We start from the raw sequence: 16,688 nt of genomic DNA, 5'->3' as shown, positions 1-16,688 counted from the left end.
AGGAGGCCCCACCTCTTAAAGGTTCGACTATCTCCCAATAGCACCAAGCCGGCCAACCAAGCCTTGAACTCGTGAACCTTTGGGGGACATTCCAGACCCAATTCTAGCAGTCATTTCTCAAATTCATTCAGGTTGTTGCACATAACTTTAATTTGTCCATTGTCATTACTGTGTAGTAGTCCATTAAATGACCACACACCCCTCCCCATATGTCCATTCACCTCCCGTCGGACATGTGTGTTGGCCCCTGGCTGTAAGCAGTGCAGTACTTTTGTGGATGTGGGTGATGGACTGTGCCATTGTGCATGAATTTCTGAGTTTTTTTTTTCCTTCAGTAAATTTTAGGATATTGATAACGTAGTGTTAGATAATGCCAACCTGTTTTGCCTAAGTTATCAAACCAATTTAAAATCCATTCAGTGTGTGAAAGTTCCTTGGCAGGGACAGTTAATTTTGGTGGTCAGTTAAAAAAAAAAGAGGAGGAAGAGGGCATGGAATAAACAGGAAGGAGTCGGGATAAGAGGTATGATAAGTTTGGAAGGAAATTGCATATGCACCTGCATGACCCTGCTGTGGTTTGTCACCCCTGAGACTCATGCCGAGGCTTAATTCCCCAAGCACCAGGGTTGAGATGGTGGGACACTTGAGAGAGATAATCAGGGCAGGGGGTACTACCCTCCGAAGAGATCCACATAGTTGTGGCAGGACAACTTAGTTTCCATGAGGGTGGGTTGTTATAAAATGAGCCTAGCCAGGCACAGTGGAGCACACCTGTTATCTCAGCCACTTGGGAGGCTGAGGCAGGAGGATCACAAGTTTGAGGCCAGCCTGGGCAACGTAGTGAGAACCTGTCTCAAAATAAAATTTAAAAAAAGTTGAGGATGTAATGCTTGTCTAGCATGTGTGAGTCCCTGGGTTCAATCCTCAGTACCACAAAAAAAAAAAAAAGAGAGAGAGAGAGAGAAAAGAAAGGAAAAAATGTGACCTTGGTCCTACCTGGTCACTTTCTTCCTATCTTACCATGTGAACTCTCTTGCATGGGCTCTTGCCATGTGATGCCATCTGCATTGTTATGACCAAGCCATAAGGCCCTGACCAAAGGCCAACTGGTTGGAGCCACCTCACATTGAGCCAGATAAACCTCTTTATTTTCTTTAGGAAGTTCTCAACTTCAGGTATTTTGTTATGGCAACCCACAATGGACTGCAATAGATACTAATTTAAGAACCCTTGGGAAGTGGTGGGAGATAAGGCTGAAAGTGTGTGATATGCTGAAGAGTTCGGCCTTTATTCTAAGGGCAGTAGTGAGACAAAGGACATCAGATCTACATTTCTAAAACTTGCTGTGACAGCTTTGTGAAGGATGAGTGGGTGAGGCCTGGGTATAGGAGAAGAGTGAAATGAGCTGCTTTCCAGAGGTGTCAACAGGTTTGCATTCTATTGAATGTGGGGAAAGGAGGCAGAGAAGTGGGAGTCTGGGTTCCTGCTTGGGTGACTCTATTCATTTCATTTAGTAAGTTGGGGATTCTAAAAAGTCGTCTGAGGTCAAGGTCAAGGTGGCAGTGAGCATGAAGTTGGGCAAAGTGGCATGTGAGATGCCCATAGATGACCTAGATAGAGACGTCTTATGATTTGAACTCAAGAGGAAGGTCTAGGCAGGAGATGCCTTCGTTATTTGAGTCTTCAGAGTACAGGTGATGGTTGAGGCCTGGGCTTAGATGCCACAGCCCAGGTAAGTCTAAGGATGAGGGATGCGTGGGGCCATGGAGAGGAAGCACACTGAGCAGGTGTGACCGCGGAGTTAAGAGGTGAACTCAAAGACGTTGGATCATAGATGGCAAGGGAAGAACTTTACAGAACTGGTGTCAGAAGACACCAGGTGACGTTAGAAGGACGTGCTTTGCGTTTGTCAAGAGGGAAGTGCTTGGAGATCAGGTGAGCACCGTTTCAGCCAGTGGAGTGCAGGGAGCGGGAGATGTTGCTGTGGCTTGAGAGCAAATGGTGGGATGCAGTGGAAAATTGACCAGGACTGCTCTTCCCTGGGAGTGCAGGCAGCCCAGTGGGATGAGCTGAGAGGGGAGGGTTGTTTTAAGGAGAGAAACACTTCTGTAATCTGGTAGAGAGTCTGTCCAGTTAGGGAACAGAGAAGAGCAATGGCTCTGAAGTCTCAGTATGAGGGGAGGGAAGGACCTTCCTTAGCTTTAAAAAGGAGAAGAGCTTTGCCATCACTGAGGAGGGGGAGGAGGTGGGAGGAGTTGGCACAGGAGGAAATGGTAAGGGGGAGGGTTCACAGAGAGCAAGAAATTGGAGAAATTGTAGCTTTTATTAGCCTCTTGCCTCTCCAATAGGAAGTTCATTTGGTTGAAGAAGGATGAAAGTTAATAGCCTCCTACACAGATATTCAGATTGTATTACATAATTTTAGACAGTTTGTCAATGTGCTGAATATGAAGTAATGCAGAGTGTCTTTGAACAGATGTCAATGGGAAGAAGCCATAGCCGTACCACTGGAGAGAATCTTTCTTTTCCCCTTTTCTCTTTAATGGTGCTAGAGATTGAACTCAGGGCTGATGTACTACTGAGCTACATCCCCAGCCCTTTTCATTTTTTATTTTTGAGACAGGGCCTTACTAAGTTGCTGAGGCTGGCCTCAAACTTGTGATCCTCCTGCCTCAGCCTCCCAAGTTGCTGGAATTCTAAGCATGCACCATGGCACCAGTCACTGGAGGAAGTCTTAAAGGAAATTGAAGAAAGACTTTATTCTATACCATACTTGAAAATAATTAGGTCATATAGGTATTTTACACTTCTACTCATCCTCTCTCAGTACGGAAAGAAACCCCTCTGTATGTAGTATTCTCATGATCAAAATTTGTAAAATAATTTCTCCCCAGTCTTATCAAAAAAGGAGGAGGACAATGAGAAAATGTATATACGTATCTTAATTCTCTTTAGCCAAAGACTACCAGGAGCATACCTGTGGTCTAACAAGTTGGGCTTATCACTGTTTGCAGTGAGAAATCTGTATGTTATAGGACACCATGGGAAAAGGGCATTAGAACCCTAACCCTGTTGTAGGATTTAGGCCTGGGTTTGGTAATTTTAGGACTGGTCTGAGAAAGCAGGGTGAGGAGCAAGGTGACTGTGTGGTGGAATGTCTGTTTGTAGTGTAGGCAGACTAGATTGACCAAGAAGAGGCCATCACTCAGTGTGAAGAGGGATGTCTGGTCCTGTGGGTTGCAGGGGGACCTTGTTTTTGCGTTGCTTTGTCTTTGTCTCAGAGTGACTTCATTTGAATGCAGATCTTCTGTGAGATTAGGCCCAACAGAACAAAATGGCCTGTGTCGGACCAGTTTCTAGTAACAGTGATGTGCAGCTGTGAAAGTCAGGTCAGTTCCTGAAGTCAGGAGCAGCTTCCTCTCTCTCTCTCTCTCTCTCTCTCTCTCGCTCTCTCACACACACACAATGTATGTATATAAAATATATGTATATATTTTATATATATTATAAAATTTATAATACCCTTCTACCTCTATATTTTTATTCATGTTTTGGAGAGTGCAGTTGTAACATGTATTGGCAAAGATTAAAACTCTCTTGTAGAGTTTGAGCGTGTCCCCCAGAGGTTCACAAGTTAGATGCTTGGTCTACACTGTGGCAATATTAAAAGGTGGAGGAGCCTTGAAGAGGTAGGGCCTAAGGGAAGGTGTTTAGGTCGCTGGGGGCACCACCTAAGGGATTAGTGCTGGATTTGTAGAGTAGGTCCTTAGAGAGTGAGTTCTTGTAAAAGAACAAGACTGACTCTTTTAGGTCTCTGGTTTCCTTTCTTGCCATGTGATCTCTTCTACGTGTACTCCCACCATTGTGATGTTCTCTTCATGAGGCCCCATCAGAGCTGAGCAGAACTGATGCCATCTTCTTGGACCTTCAGAACTAGGAGCTAAATAAATCTTTTCTTCATAAAGTACCTTGCCTCAAGTATTTTGTTATAGCAGTGAAAAATTGACTAATATATAACATTTTATCAGTCTGTCAAGACTCGTCACTTTAGGATGTGCTTTTTCAGCTGAGTAAGTAGCATAGGCTTTACCGCCATTTGGAAAACTTCACACTTCTGGGGAATGAGTAGAAAACAGAAGACTCTTGCTTGGATCCAGGTAGGATGTGAGTGGTGGGCAGCGGTAAGAGAGGAAGAACATTTTGAGGTCTATTTAGGAGGTAGAGTGGACAGAATGTGATGTCAGAACATAGTACGCAAGGAGGGAAGCCAGAGAGGGGAGGATGACAGCTGGGTGTCTGCTGAGTAGGAGTGAAGCTCCTCAGCAGGCTGGGAGGAACGGGAGACCGCAGTTGGCAGGGGAGGAACTAATCCTCAGGCAGAGTCCTTCAGTGCCGGGAGTCTGGGTGGAGGGTGGACTGATTACCTATGATCCGTTTTATGGGTGCCTGGTATCTAACAGACAATGTTCATTTATTTCATTCACATTCACTTATTATTTATTAACATCTTAACTTATTTTGTCAGCATATTCTCTCCCTGTGGGCAAATACGTGTAATTGACAACATTATGATCAGAAGATTGATTAAACAGGTGGGGACATAAGGGAAGCTGGCTTATTCTCTTGGTGGCTGTTGTCATCTGCTCCTTAGGAACGTAGGTGCCATTTGACAAAAGCACAAGATTGAGCCTGAGAGGTGTGAGAGCTGGTGCATAGTAGGTACTCTGTGCATACTGAGGAGTCTAGGCTTACCAGAAGCACTATGGTTTGTGTCTGCTACGGATTCAGGAGGTGGTGAGGGCTTATTTTTTAGGCATTTGCCACCTCATTTCACAATGTATTATAGAGCCAGCCTACGAGGTTTTTTAATTGATTCTTTTTATACACAACATCAGGATATGTATATTTTGACATAATCACAAAGGCATGGGATATAATTTGCTTGAGTTCAGCCCTCAGCACTTCTCTCTCCCTGCAACAGAAGTACCATGAAGGACGAGGGAAGAGAGGAAGGGGTTAGCATTTACCTGTAACTGCACCTGTGACAGCTTTTCCTTTACCTATGTTCATTCTGAACCCATGTAAGGAAACTGCGTTCAGATACATTTAAAAATCGACTCTCCAGATTGATAGGTCAACTGTGCAGGGACTGATTGATCAAGGAAATGTGACGTATTGAATTTGTTCTTGTTTTGTTTCATTTTACCATTGTTCTTTTCTCTTTGAATGTTGGAAAACGTTTTCCTGGAGCTCACCGACTTCTCCCTGCTCTTAAAAAGAGAAATTGCTAGGATTCCTTTTACTCTTCCATCTTATATTTTGGATCAGAATATACAATGAAATTTTTTATCATACATAAAATAGTAAGAGTTCCCCCTACCCCAGTACTGGGGACTGAGCCCAGGGTCCCCTGCACATGCTAGGCAAGCACTGTGTCACTGAGCTACATCACCAGGTCTGGTAAGAGCTTTTTGATGTGACAGTTTTTTCTCATTAATGCATCCATGTGATAGTTTTATTAAGTGATACCTATTTTTTAAATTATATGCCATTTTCTCAGATGATCATACTGTGAAAAATAATTTAAATGACTCTACAGAGGTGAAAAATCTTTAAATGGTGGAGGTTGGACTAGATTTCAGATTAGTGGTATAGAAATGTTAAAGCCTATGATTGGTTCCCTAGTTATCTTGGGCAGTGTTATAATTATACCTTTAAATAAAAGACATTGCTTTTCTTTTTAAATCCTTTTTAAATCCTCCTTATATGACTGATCTGTTACTGAATTATTCATGTGCCTTTGGGAGATTCTAAAGTTCTCCATTAATTAGGATTTTAAGAACATTATGATAATACTTAAATATGATACTAATATTAATAGGGTTTCCTCAGGAATTCTTTCATGATTTTGGTTTCTGTTTTAAGCATTTATAACTTTAAGGCTCATATAAAATTAAGAGTGAGTCTAATACTGAATATGTAAAAAAAATAATGAATTGTTTTAAAATTATATCTTAGAAAATCGTATATATACAAAATAATTTTCTTTTTAGTTGTTGATGGACCTTTATTTTATTCATTCACTTATTTATTTATTCGCAGTGCTGAGAATTGAACCCAATGCCTCACACATGCTTGGCAAGTGCTCTCCATCTGAGCCACACCCCCAGCCCTCTTGGAGAAAATCTTATATTTAATCTTCTTGTGTTTGAAAAAGCCAAAAGACTCAAAAAACTGAGTGACTTCTGAGTTCCCCCCCCCCAAAAAAAATTATGGCATCTTGACATATAATTTTGGATATTTTGAAAATTCAAGAATTAATAAACACTGACAAACCAATTGACAAATAGAATAACATTTATGTTATACTTAATAAAAATGAAGAAGTGTTCATGAATAAAGAACACGTCATTTTGACTATTTAATATCCTCTTCTATTTAAGTAGGTGTGGAAAAGCTTGTCTATTTAAACTTACAAGTTATTTTAAATGTATATTCCTAAAAACATATATCTGAGATGTTTCTTTGAGCTGCCAAAACTCTTCTTTTCAGTTTCGCGGTACTTCACTAGTTGAATAAACGATCCTGTGAGGGTATAATTTAGTCAGCTTTGGGCAGACATAGTGATTTTCATTTGGACTGAAATCTATAATTGGAAGAAAGAAAATAGTTTTTATTTATTAAAGATAATAAAATAACAGAATGCAGTTAAGCTTGTTAGGCTCTGAAAATGAGGAAGGGCTTTAGAATTCGGCCAAGTCAGCTGTTTCACCTTTGTGGCTAATGACACTGAGAGTCAAAGTGTGCAGAAATGAATGATCCAAAGTGACACAATTTGGTCAAAATAATAGAGCTTGCTTTAATTTCTTGGACTGGTTCTTTTTACCCTACAATCCACCTTATTCTTTGAAGCTGATCTAGATACCCTTTAAAAGAAAGGAGGTGGGAGAGGACCCAAGGAAAAGGGCGCAGCACTTGCTCTCGTGGTGAATCTAAGCTCAGGAGTTCAGTTCGTGGGTTACAAGCAGCTGTTCTTCACAACTCCTCCACTCCCCCCAAATGTGCCTGTGATGGGGATAATCAATGCTAATGAAATTAATTTTTGCTTTTTTAGGTGAGAGCTACGTGTGTGCATCCAACGAACCATTCCGTAAAGTCGATTACACCAAAAATATTAATCCGAACTGGTCTGTGAACATCAAGGGTGGGATGCCCCGAACCTTGGCCGCCACCACCTCTGTGAAGAGTGAAGTCAAAGAAAGTAAAGATTTCATCAAACCCAAGTTAGTGACTGTGATTCGAAGCGGAGTGAAGCCTAGAAAAGCCGTGCGGATCCTTCTGAATAAAAAGACTGCTCATTCCTTTGAACAGGTCTTGACTGATATCACCGAAGCCATTAAGCTAGACTCGGGAGTGGTCAAGAGGCTCTGCACCTTGGATGGAAAGCAGGTGAGATGCTTCCTGCCTCCACCTCTCCACCTTTCTTTTAAACTCCCTGTGTGGTGTCAGTTTTATATTCAACAACAAAAATAATTCTAGTGGCCATGCTCTTATGTGTGTATTTGCATCCACATGCACGTGTGGCTTGCAGTTCTCTGGGTATCTCAAATGTGTATATGCTGCTCTGGCTAGTGGAAGGGAAAATGTAGACTGCTGAGGGAAAGGTGTACATTGAGGGAGGGATCTTATGAATAACAACTGTTGGTTAGTAAAGTCTGTTGGCTTGGGTATCACAGAAGTCAGAACTAAAGGTAGCATGTTGAGAAAAGCCTCTTTTTTTAAAAAAATATTTTTTTAATTATACATGGACACAACATCTTTTTTTATTCATTTTTATGTTGTGCTGAGGATTGAACCTAGTGCCTCACATGTGCAAAGCAAGCACTCTGCCACTGAGCCACAACCCAAGACCAAAAGCTTTAAAAAAAAATACATATTTTTTAGTTGTCAATGGATTTTTATTTTTATTTATTTGTTCACATGCAATGCTGAGAGTTGAACCCAGAGCCTCGCATGTGCTAGGCAAGTGCTCTAGCACTGAGCTACAACCCCAGCCCCTGAAAAGCTTCTTCTTCATATATATATATATATATATATATATATATATATATATATATATATATATATATATATATATATATGAGAATGCATTAACAAGAAAGTACTTTTCATGGGAATGTTCATGTAAGTTTGGTAGGGAACAGTGGAGGCAGTTAGCTTATCTGAAACATGAATACCAATTGCCCAGGAAAATGCAAGTCAAATTGTGGTAACAGTGTATCAGGGAATCTGAGGAACTTCAAAAACTTGGGCACAGGGGCTGGGGATGTGGCTCAAGCGGTAGCGCGCTCGCCTGGCATGCGCGCAGCCCGGGTTCGATCCTCAGCACCACATACAAACAAAGATGTTGTGTCTGCCGAAAACTAAAAAATAAATATTACAAACTCTCTCTCTCTCTCTCTCTCTCTCTCTCTCTCTCAAAAAAAAAACAAAAAAACAAAAAAAAAAACTTGGGCACATTGGGAGGAGGCATGAGTAATAGTTACACAAATATTGCATTTTGCCACAAACTGATTCTCTTTTCTAAAAAGAAACATGGCTCGACGATTTCCATAAAGTTAAATATTACATACATATATTCATTTATTACATACATTGTTTGAAAAATTTTAATTTTCAATGTATTAAATTTGTCTATTTCCCCAACATTTGTTTTTTAAACATTTGGCTCCTGTAATGCTAAGAATATATATAAAAGAAAATAATGTAAAATACTGCAGCAGTGTCTTCTAGAAAAACACAGTTAAAATTGTTTCTTATTTCCAAGACCGGATCTAGTTAGTAGGCTGTCTTCTGCAACATTAACAAAATTTTAAAAATAGATTCTGGGGGCTGAGGGTGTAGCTCAGTGGTAGAGTACATGCTTAGCATGTGTGAGACCCTGGGTTTAATCCTCAACACCAAAAATAAATAAAAAATAGATTTTGAAGCCCACGGTAGAATATGGTAAGATTAGAATGCTCTAGTTTATTAGTGTTTAGAAGGTATATGTTTCATAGCTGCCTGCCCCAAATAAGTCTACAGTATTAACGAAAATAAATACTTTGTATAGTGGAGTTAATATCACAATAGGACACAGAATGCCTCAAGATTCACTAACATGTAAGTGAAAATAAATTAGACCACAGGAATAAAAAGGAGATACAGTAAATCAGTTTGTTCTTGATGGGCACAAGGAAGACGGGAAGAATAGAGATAGATATTTAAAATGTCTAACCAAAAGGAGAATAAAAACCAAATTATACCAAATTGAGGGGGAAAAAGGCATGTAAACAGTAATTGCAGATGAGATTTCAAATAAGAAAACTCGAATTCAGAGACCTCCAAATGAATAATATTCAGGGAAAATATAAATAAAGAAATTGAACATCTAAAATTCATAGTAGCCATTGAAATGTTAAGAGTTATACAGAAAATTCTCTTCAAAAAGACTCCAGACTACAAATGTAAAAATGTTCACTGAAGCACAAACAACTCAAAGCCATCATCATATTCAGAATAAAGCAGTGGGAAGAGTAGGATGGAGGCCAGCAGTTAAAGGTTTGTGTCCTATTTATTAAGAAACCGCTTTATGTTGAGAATGTAGGATAAAGTGTAATAGTGCAAAGATGTGCTAAAATGATGTTTAAAAGGAATTCAGCAAAATACAAAATATATATTCAGGTCAAGGTTTAGTATTGAATATAGAAAGTGATTTCTTTAATACACTAAAAAATTTTTCCTGTCTAAAGTAAAAAGCCAAAATATTGCTTAACAAATATAATACTGGAAGTATTCTTACAAGAATTAACTCCAAGATAGCATCAGTTTTTGATATTCTTCCCTATCGATGTTTATTCTTTAATGTAATTTTAGTAAGAAACTAAATGAGATTTGGGTGGGGAATGGGAACCCTGGAAAAGTGATTTCAGAAGTTAATCTGGAAGAATAGGCAGGAAAATTTTGTAAATAATGATTAATGGGCTCTCATTCCACCAGATATTAAATCATCATCCTCATACCATACCGCAAATAAATTCCAGGTGTTTTAAAAATTGAGATGTCAAAGTAAAACAAAAGAACTTTAAAAACAAATACTAGTAAATGATACTGAAATGGGAAAGGATTTCCTAAGCATGAAAGTAGTAGGAAAATTACAAAGGGAAAGGTTGATGGGTTGGACAACATTAAAAATTTAAATTTTCTGGATGTCAAGGATTACATGCTTTTATATTGAGCTATAACTTAATATGAAAAACTGTTATAATAGAAAAATGGATGAAAGTCAGAACAGATGATTTTTTTCGGAGTGCGGGGGGAGCGGAGGTGCTGGGGATTGCACTCAAGGGCACTTGACCACTAAGTCACATCCCCAGCCCTATTTTGTACTTTATTTAGCTATAGGGAGGGTCTCACTGAGTTGCTTAGTGCCTCGCTTTTGCTGAGGCTGACTTTGAACTCATGAAGCCTCCCAAGCCCAAAACAGACAATTTGAAAAAGCAGAATTATAAATAATAAACATGGAAACAATTCAAGGGCCCAGGGTGGTAGGTGAGTGGTTGAGCATTTGCTTAGCATGCATAAGGTCCTGGGTTTAATCCTCCTATCCCAAACCAATGTTGAACAAAATTGTTTTACTAATAAAAGGGTGAATTAAAGCTGTGAAGGTTTTTTTTTTAATTTTAATTAGACATATATGACAGCAGAATGCATTTTTGATTCATTGTACACAATTGTAGCACAACTTTTCATTTCTCTGATTGTACACCATGTAGCGTCACATCATATGTACAGTCATACATGTACCTAGGGTAGTAATGTCTATCTCATTCCACCATCTTTCTTGCCCCCATACCCCCACCCCAACTTGAGATATTTTTAATATGTAAAGTTGACAAGTTTAAGAAAGAAAATGTCCAGTATTTTTGAATATTCAAAGATTTGGCATTCTCAAATGGTGATGGAAATATAATTTTTTTTTCTTTTTGTACTGTGGATTGAACCCAGGGATGCTTAACCACTGATCCATATCCCCAGCCCTTTTTATTTTTTGAGGCAGGATCTCATTGACTTGCTTAGGGCCTCAGGAAGTTGCTGAGGCAGGCCTCAAACTTGTGATCCTCTTGCCTCAACCTCCTAAGCCGCTGGGACCATAGGCATGTGCCACCATGCCTGGCTGGAAGTATGATATTTATGAAAAGCAGTTTGTTAACATGTATTACTACAATGTTCTTAATATTTGAATTACTTAAATTTACTTTAGAAATTATCCTTAATAACCAAAGATGCAAGCATACATTTGCATAAGAATATTCATCTCAGCATTAAAGCAAAAGATTAGAAACAGTTTAAAATTCTCAAATGAGAACACAGTTAAATGGCATTACAGTAGAATACATAGATACTAGCCATTGAAACTGTTGAGGTGAATATCTGAAGATGTGAGAAAATGTTAAATGGAAAGACCAAGAAACAAGTCTGAACTATGTTTTCAGTTTTGTGTTAAAAGTAGATTTTTAAAAAACTAGTTCAGAAGGGAACGAGACTATAGTTGCCATCAGAAATCAAGCATTTCATGTTCTGATTTCCACTTTTCTCGTAAAATTTAAACAACGAGTTACTCTTTGAAATTTTGGTGACTATAACACGTTACAGGTAACATTTTTGTCACTGTTTTCCATGTGCAAAGAAAAATGAGGTTTTTGAACTTTAATTTATTTCTTTGGAAAAATTACAGATTTGATTTTTATAGACACTACTTTGGAGTGCCAGGCATCCTTAAAAAGCTATAGTTTTTGGGGTAGTTTCTTAGTGTAGTATCATAGGTGGAATTGCTATTCTTCAACTCTTCAAGTCTGTTTTTGGTTGATGTGTGTTCTAAGTAGAGCAAAGAACATTGAATCGTGCTTTAAAATAGCATAAAGAATTGTTTTATGTTTATTGCAAACCTTTTATTGATAGTGTTCATTTTGATTCTATTTTTTCCTTCCATAAAATGATTTTTTTCCCCTGTGGGTGTGTTAAGCTATCTGTTCTCTGGATATTCTTAAGAAAAGGATAGTTTTGGGCTGGGGTGTAGCTCAGTGGTAGAGCACTTGCCTAGAATGCATGAGGCTCTGGGTTCAATCCCCAGAGCTGGAGGGGAAAAAAGACACCTTTCCTTTGGGGAAGAGAAAGAAATTTAAAAGGACCTGGCACAACATTTTACACCGCCCTAAATTTTATGTTCTTTTCCAGTTACTTTCTCCAGATTCGTTTTTGTATAAACTTAATGTGATCTTCAGCACAAGGGTAGATGATTGTCTTTTGGGCAGTTCATCATGAATAGCCACTGATCCCATCCTGACTTGTGCATGAGTTTTAAGAAGCCCTGGTTCTCTTTTCTGGACCTGAAGCTTTGGGCATTGAAGATGTGGTGTGCCATGTCCAAGTAGCATTTATGTTGTTAAAATAGGGGCCTTGAATATTTTCTTCCTTCAAAATGGATGTGCTCAGTTTGATTCCATTTACAAGATCTGACTTAGGTCAACTATCTCATGCAATTTAACTCTTTATAAGATCACTTTAAATAAAATCATCTTTTAGAATTTAATCTTTAATTCCTGGCTTTCTTTAGCACAGAGCAATGGTTTTCAGCCAGTGGCCACTTTGTCCCGAGGGGGTATGTGGCAACGTTTGGACTCACTTTTTTGGGGCATCACCTCTAGAAGTGTGTGTGGGGGGTCTATGGGCATCTGGTGGATGGAGCCTAGGGGTGCTATTCTCCATCCTACCTTGTACACCACAGCTACAACATAATGCTTTGGGGTCTCAAGTGCTAATAGTGCTGAGGTTCAGGAATCCTGATTTAGAGTAAGTGAAATGATTCAAAAGAAAACACTGGTTATTTGAATATTAACTTTATTGTTAGGCTATCTGTTGAACTTTATTTCAGAACTATCCTCACAGCTTGTCTGTTCACATACTATCTGATGGCTTCAACTGTGTTAGAATGTCACGGTTTATAGTCTTTGTTGCTTGGATTTCAATCTGTCTTTATTGCATGAGGCTGACACACAGTTGGGTCGTATAGCATTACAGGGAATTAAGTAAAGACATGCCAAATGGTTTTACATGTATTTAAAGTGAAGTATTTTGGATCATGATTTAATCTTGGGTTTTCAAGTATTTAACACTTAAAAGTGATGTGGTGGCTGTTGATTTTTTTTTTTCAAATATATAATCCATGTGTTCATAAATGAGATACCTAGAAAGTGATCTGTAAAGAGAAGTTGTGACTATTGTGATTTTCTTTCAAATTGCAGTAATCTGAATTAAAAACTTCACTTACATGCCTTTAAAAATCAAAACCTTGAACTTTTGAAGGATTGTATAGGAAAACAAGTCTCTTTAAATTTTTTGAAAGTCAGTAACTTTATTATAATAAACTGCAGCGGGTAAAGTTCTTTAAAAAAGGGGGGGGGGCTTTATTCTTTTAAGGGACTGAGTGGTCCAAATACAGCTTTTGTCCACATGTGTAAAAAATCCTAGCTTTTAGCGTTCCCAGAAACAGACTTTTAACATAAAAGAAACATTTTGTGGAATTTGGAACAAGTTGATTCTTGTCATGGGCAGAGGCAAAACAGACTCAGAAATTGCTTGCAGTTGATGCTGAAGGGAAAAAATCACTTCCAGACTTTGGGATGACTGCCAGCCATGGGATACCCACGTGCAGTAGGTCCTCTTTGGGGAGCATGACAAGCCCCGGAGTGCCTCCATCATATCAGCCATCTTAGAGGTTAGGAAGGTTTCCATCTTCACTCGTTAAAAAGTTTAATCATTTCGTGAATACCATAATATGAATAGTAATCATTTTGCTTCTTAGTTTTCTTTTGTGGCTTTCCATTTTCTGACAGAGGGTCCATCTCATTCTAATGACCTAACTGTGTTGCAGTTAAGCAACATCTTTTCAAAAATTGCTGCGTAAAAACTGAATGACTGATATGTATTCATAAATACTTTTCAAGGTTAATCCTGATTTTGTTCCTCCTTGAAGTAGATGAGGACAGAATTGGGGTTACTTTTCATGCTGCTCCCAATGCATGCAATTCTTTTGGGAGATCACAGAAATCTAGGCGACTCTTGTCTAGTCTTACTAGAGACATTCACATTGCCCAAGTGTGGATATCCCTGATCTACGCCAAGGAATGTAAACTTTATCCTAACCAGGAATGGCCAGACTAAGAGCAACCCATAGAATTTTTTAGGTGGGGAGGACGAGAAAATGTTGTTTTGTTCTTTGATTCCTAATGTAAGGAGATTTACCTTGGATTAAAGATGGGGAAGGGCTTAATCTTTGATTTGGTGAACCCCTTTCTTCAAAGAGTGATCTAAAAAGTGAGAAGTAAAAGGAAAACATTTAGATGTCCTTTTTTAATTTTTATTTTGTATTTTGCCATTCTGATACCTATTGGTAAAGCGTTTTCCCCCAACCTTGACTATTTTCTCCCTTTTAATGGGAAAGTAGAAAAAAAACACTAAAATTCTGTCAAGTAGTTATTGCAGTTGCACATTACAAGTGATGTTTAAAAGAAACAATTATAGCTTGCAATGAATTATGCAATGTAAAGCGTAGGTGAGATAAAAATGACATCACTGCAAACTCTTAATTGTTCCTTTGACGGGTAAACTGGAATCCTGTGTAGAGCTTACAGATTGCACTAAAATTAGTTCATGAAACTGAAATTTTATACATATCCTATTTTTGACACCCAAGGTCCACTTTTATTTTTATTTTAAGTGCATTTTTTCATTGATTATAATAATGCTTATTTACAGTATTGTTGCATGTGTATTTTATAATGCTACGATTAATAGCTAATTGGTAGGTTAGTTGATAGCAACTCATAATTCTATGCCAGGGATTATGTTATGTTAATGCTTCACATTAGTATTCTCCATTCACCTCACAACAAACTTCAGAGCTAATAACAAAATACCCATTTTACAGTCAGAAGATTGAGGCAGAGAGGTTATCACCTAACTTATTTGGAATTCTGCAGCTGGTACTGAAACTGGGATTCATATGCAGGAAATGAGATTCCAGATTCCACAGTCTTCATGGCTGTGGGAGGCTTCAGTGATAGCAAGGAGGGACAGGACAAAGAACTAATAAACTGATCAGGTGACTTTAAAAAAAAAATACAGGTTTTGGAGTGGTGCAGTTTCACCTGGCATTTATGTGAAATCTGCATAATGACAGGTTATGTTATAAAATTATACTTTAGGAACTGAAAAATGAAAAAACAGGTTACACGGTGATTATATGCTTGACATAAAACTGACCCTTAGAATTATTTTATTAATTTTAAAAATTAAAGGACTATGACATTGCAGAAAGCTTACTTCCAATTTATAGATAATACTTTGTACCTCACTTTTTTTCCTCCCAGGATTCATTTTCTGATGAAGGTTCAATTTATTTTTTGTGCTGGGGATTGAACATAAAAGTGTTTTACCACTGAGCTACAGCCCTAGTCCTGTTTTTATTTTTTTATTTTGAGAGAGGATCTTGCTGAAGTTGCTAAGGCTGATCTCACACTTGGGATTTTCATGCCTCAGCCTCCTGAGCATCTGGGATTATAGGTGTGTGCCACTGTGCTGGGTAGTCCATTCAATTGTAATGCTTTATTCTTTATTTATTCTAATTCAGAATTGAGTCAAAGAGGTTTCTTGTAATAGATGCTTTGTAAAGTTAATTGATTGCTTTTGGTTATAGCTAATTTTTGAATTTGTTTTGTTGCTTTTATATCTTGAATGCCTGCTGATAGTAATTTGTACCAATATGTGAAATATGTAATATTATTTTCAAGTTTATTAGACTTCATGAAATGGTCATCTATTCATTATGCTTTATGGTTAAAAATAAGGGCAGGTGCAAAGTCAGTATAGTATTTTAGAATGCATAATGGATGTAGAAATCAGTCCAGTGTTCTTTTACCTTTATTTCATATTTTAGTTTTTGCAGCCCTAGGGATTGAACCGAGGAGTGCTTTATTACAGAGCTACATGTCCAGCCTTTTTTATTTTGAGATGGAATCTTGCTGAGTTGCAGAGGCTGGCCTCAAATTTGTAATCCTCATGCCTGGGCCTCCCAAAGTCCCTGGGATCACAGGTATGCACCTCCGCATCTGGCATGTTTTTTTGAGACAGGGTTTCACAGTGTTGCACAGGCTGACCTTGAACTCAAGGTCCTCCTGCCTCAGCCTGTCCAGTAGCTGGAATTATAGTCATGTGCCACCCTACCCAACTTTTTACTCTATCTTTCTTATTTTATAAATGAAACGTATTTGGGTATGCACATTAGCTTTTGATAACCTATTGAAATCTGTGATTTTTCTCTTCCAAGTAAAACCTGATCTAGAATTTTGCATCTGATCAGTTAATTTGCCAGTTGCTGTGCAGTTAAGAACCCGTGCTTTGGCCTTTTTACTCTGTTCTCTTTATTTGGGGAAAGTACTTATTTTGTTTTTTCTTGAGAGTCATTGGTTTTTCTTGAGAGCAAAGGTCAAGCTTGACCATGCATGTCCACATTCCTAGGGTGCTGCCTCATAGGAGGATTAATTGAATCTAAATTAAAAATTGCCTCATGAACAAACATAATGCCAGAG

The 16,688-nt window shown here is 38.3% G+C and overlaps 1 protein-coding gene across 11 annotated transcripts in view; it reads left to right on the top strand.

Moving 5' to 3' along the window:
• The window catches only part of Dclk2 (doublecortin like kinase 2), a 148,772-nt gene that overhangs the window by 14,508 nt on the left and 117,576 nt on the right, over positions 1 to 16,688 (top strand). For all 11 annotated transcript variants that reach the window (XR_009228172.1, XM_058583932.1, XM_058583931.1 and 8 more), the window contains exon 2: positions 7,115 to 7,449. Coding sequence is in view for 10 of the 11 variants with exons in the window: in XM_058583932.1 (XP_058439915.1) it covers positions 7,115 to 7,449 (335 nt within the window). In the remaining variant the exon portion in view is untranslated. The remainder of the gene's footprint in view (positions 1 to 7,114; positions 7,450 to 16,688) is intronic.

Source organism: Marmota monax, unplaced genomic scaffold (assembly GCF_021218885.2).
Source record: "Marmota monax isolate L192 unplaced genomic scaffold, Marmota_monax_Labrador192_F-V1.1 WCK01_AAM20220418_F8-fsc00002, whole genome shotgun sequence".
Lineage (NCBI taxonomy): Eukaryota > Metazoa > Chordata > Mammalia > Rodentia > Sciuridae > Marmota > Marmota monax.
Note: the sequence above shows the minus strand (reverse complement) of the source record. Positions and strands in the feature narration are given on the sequence as shown.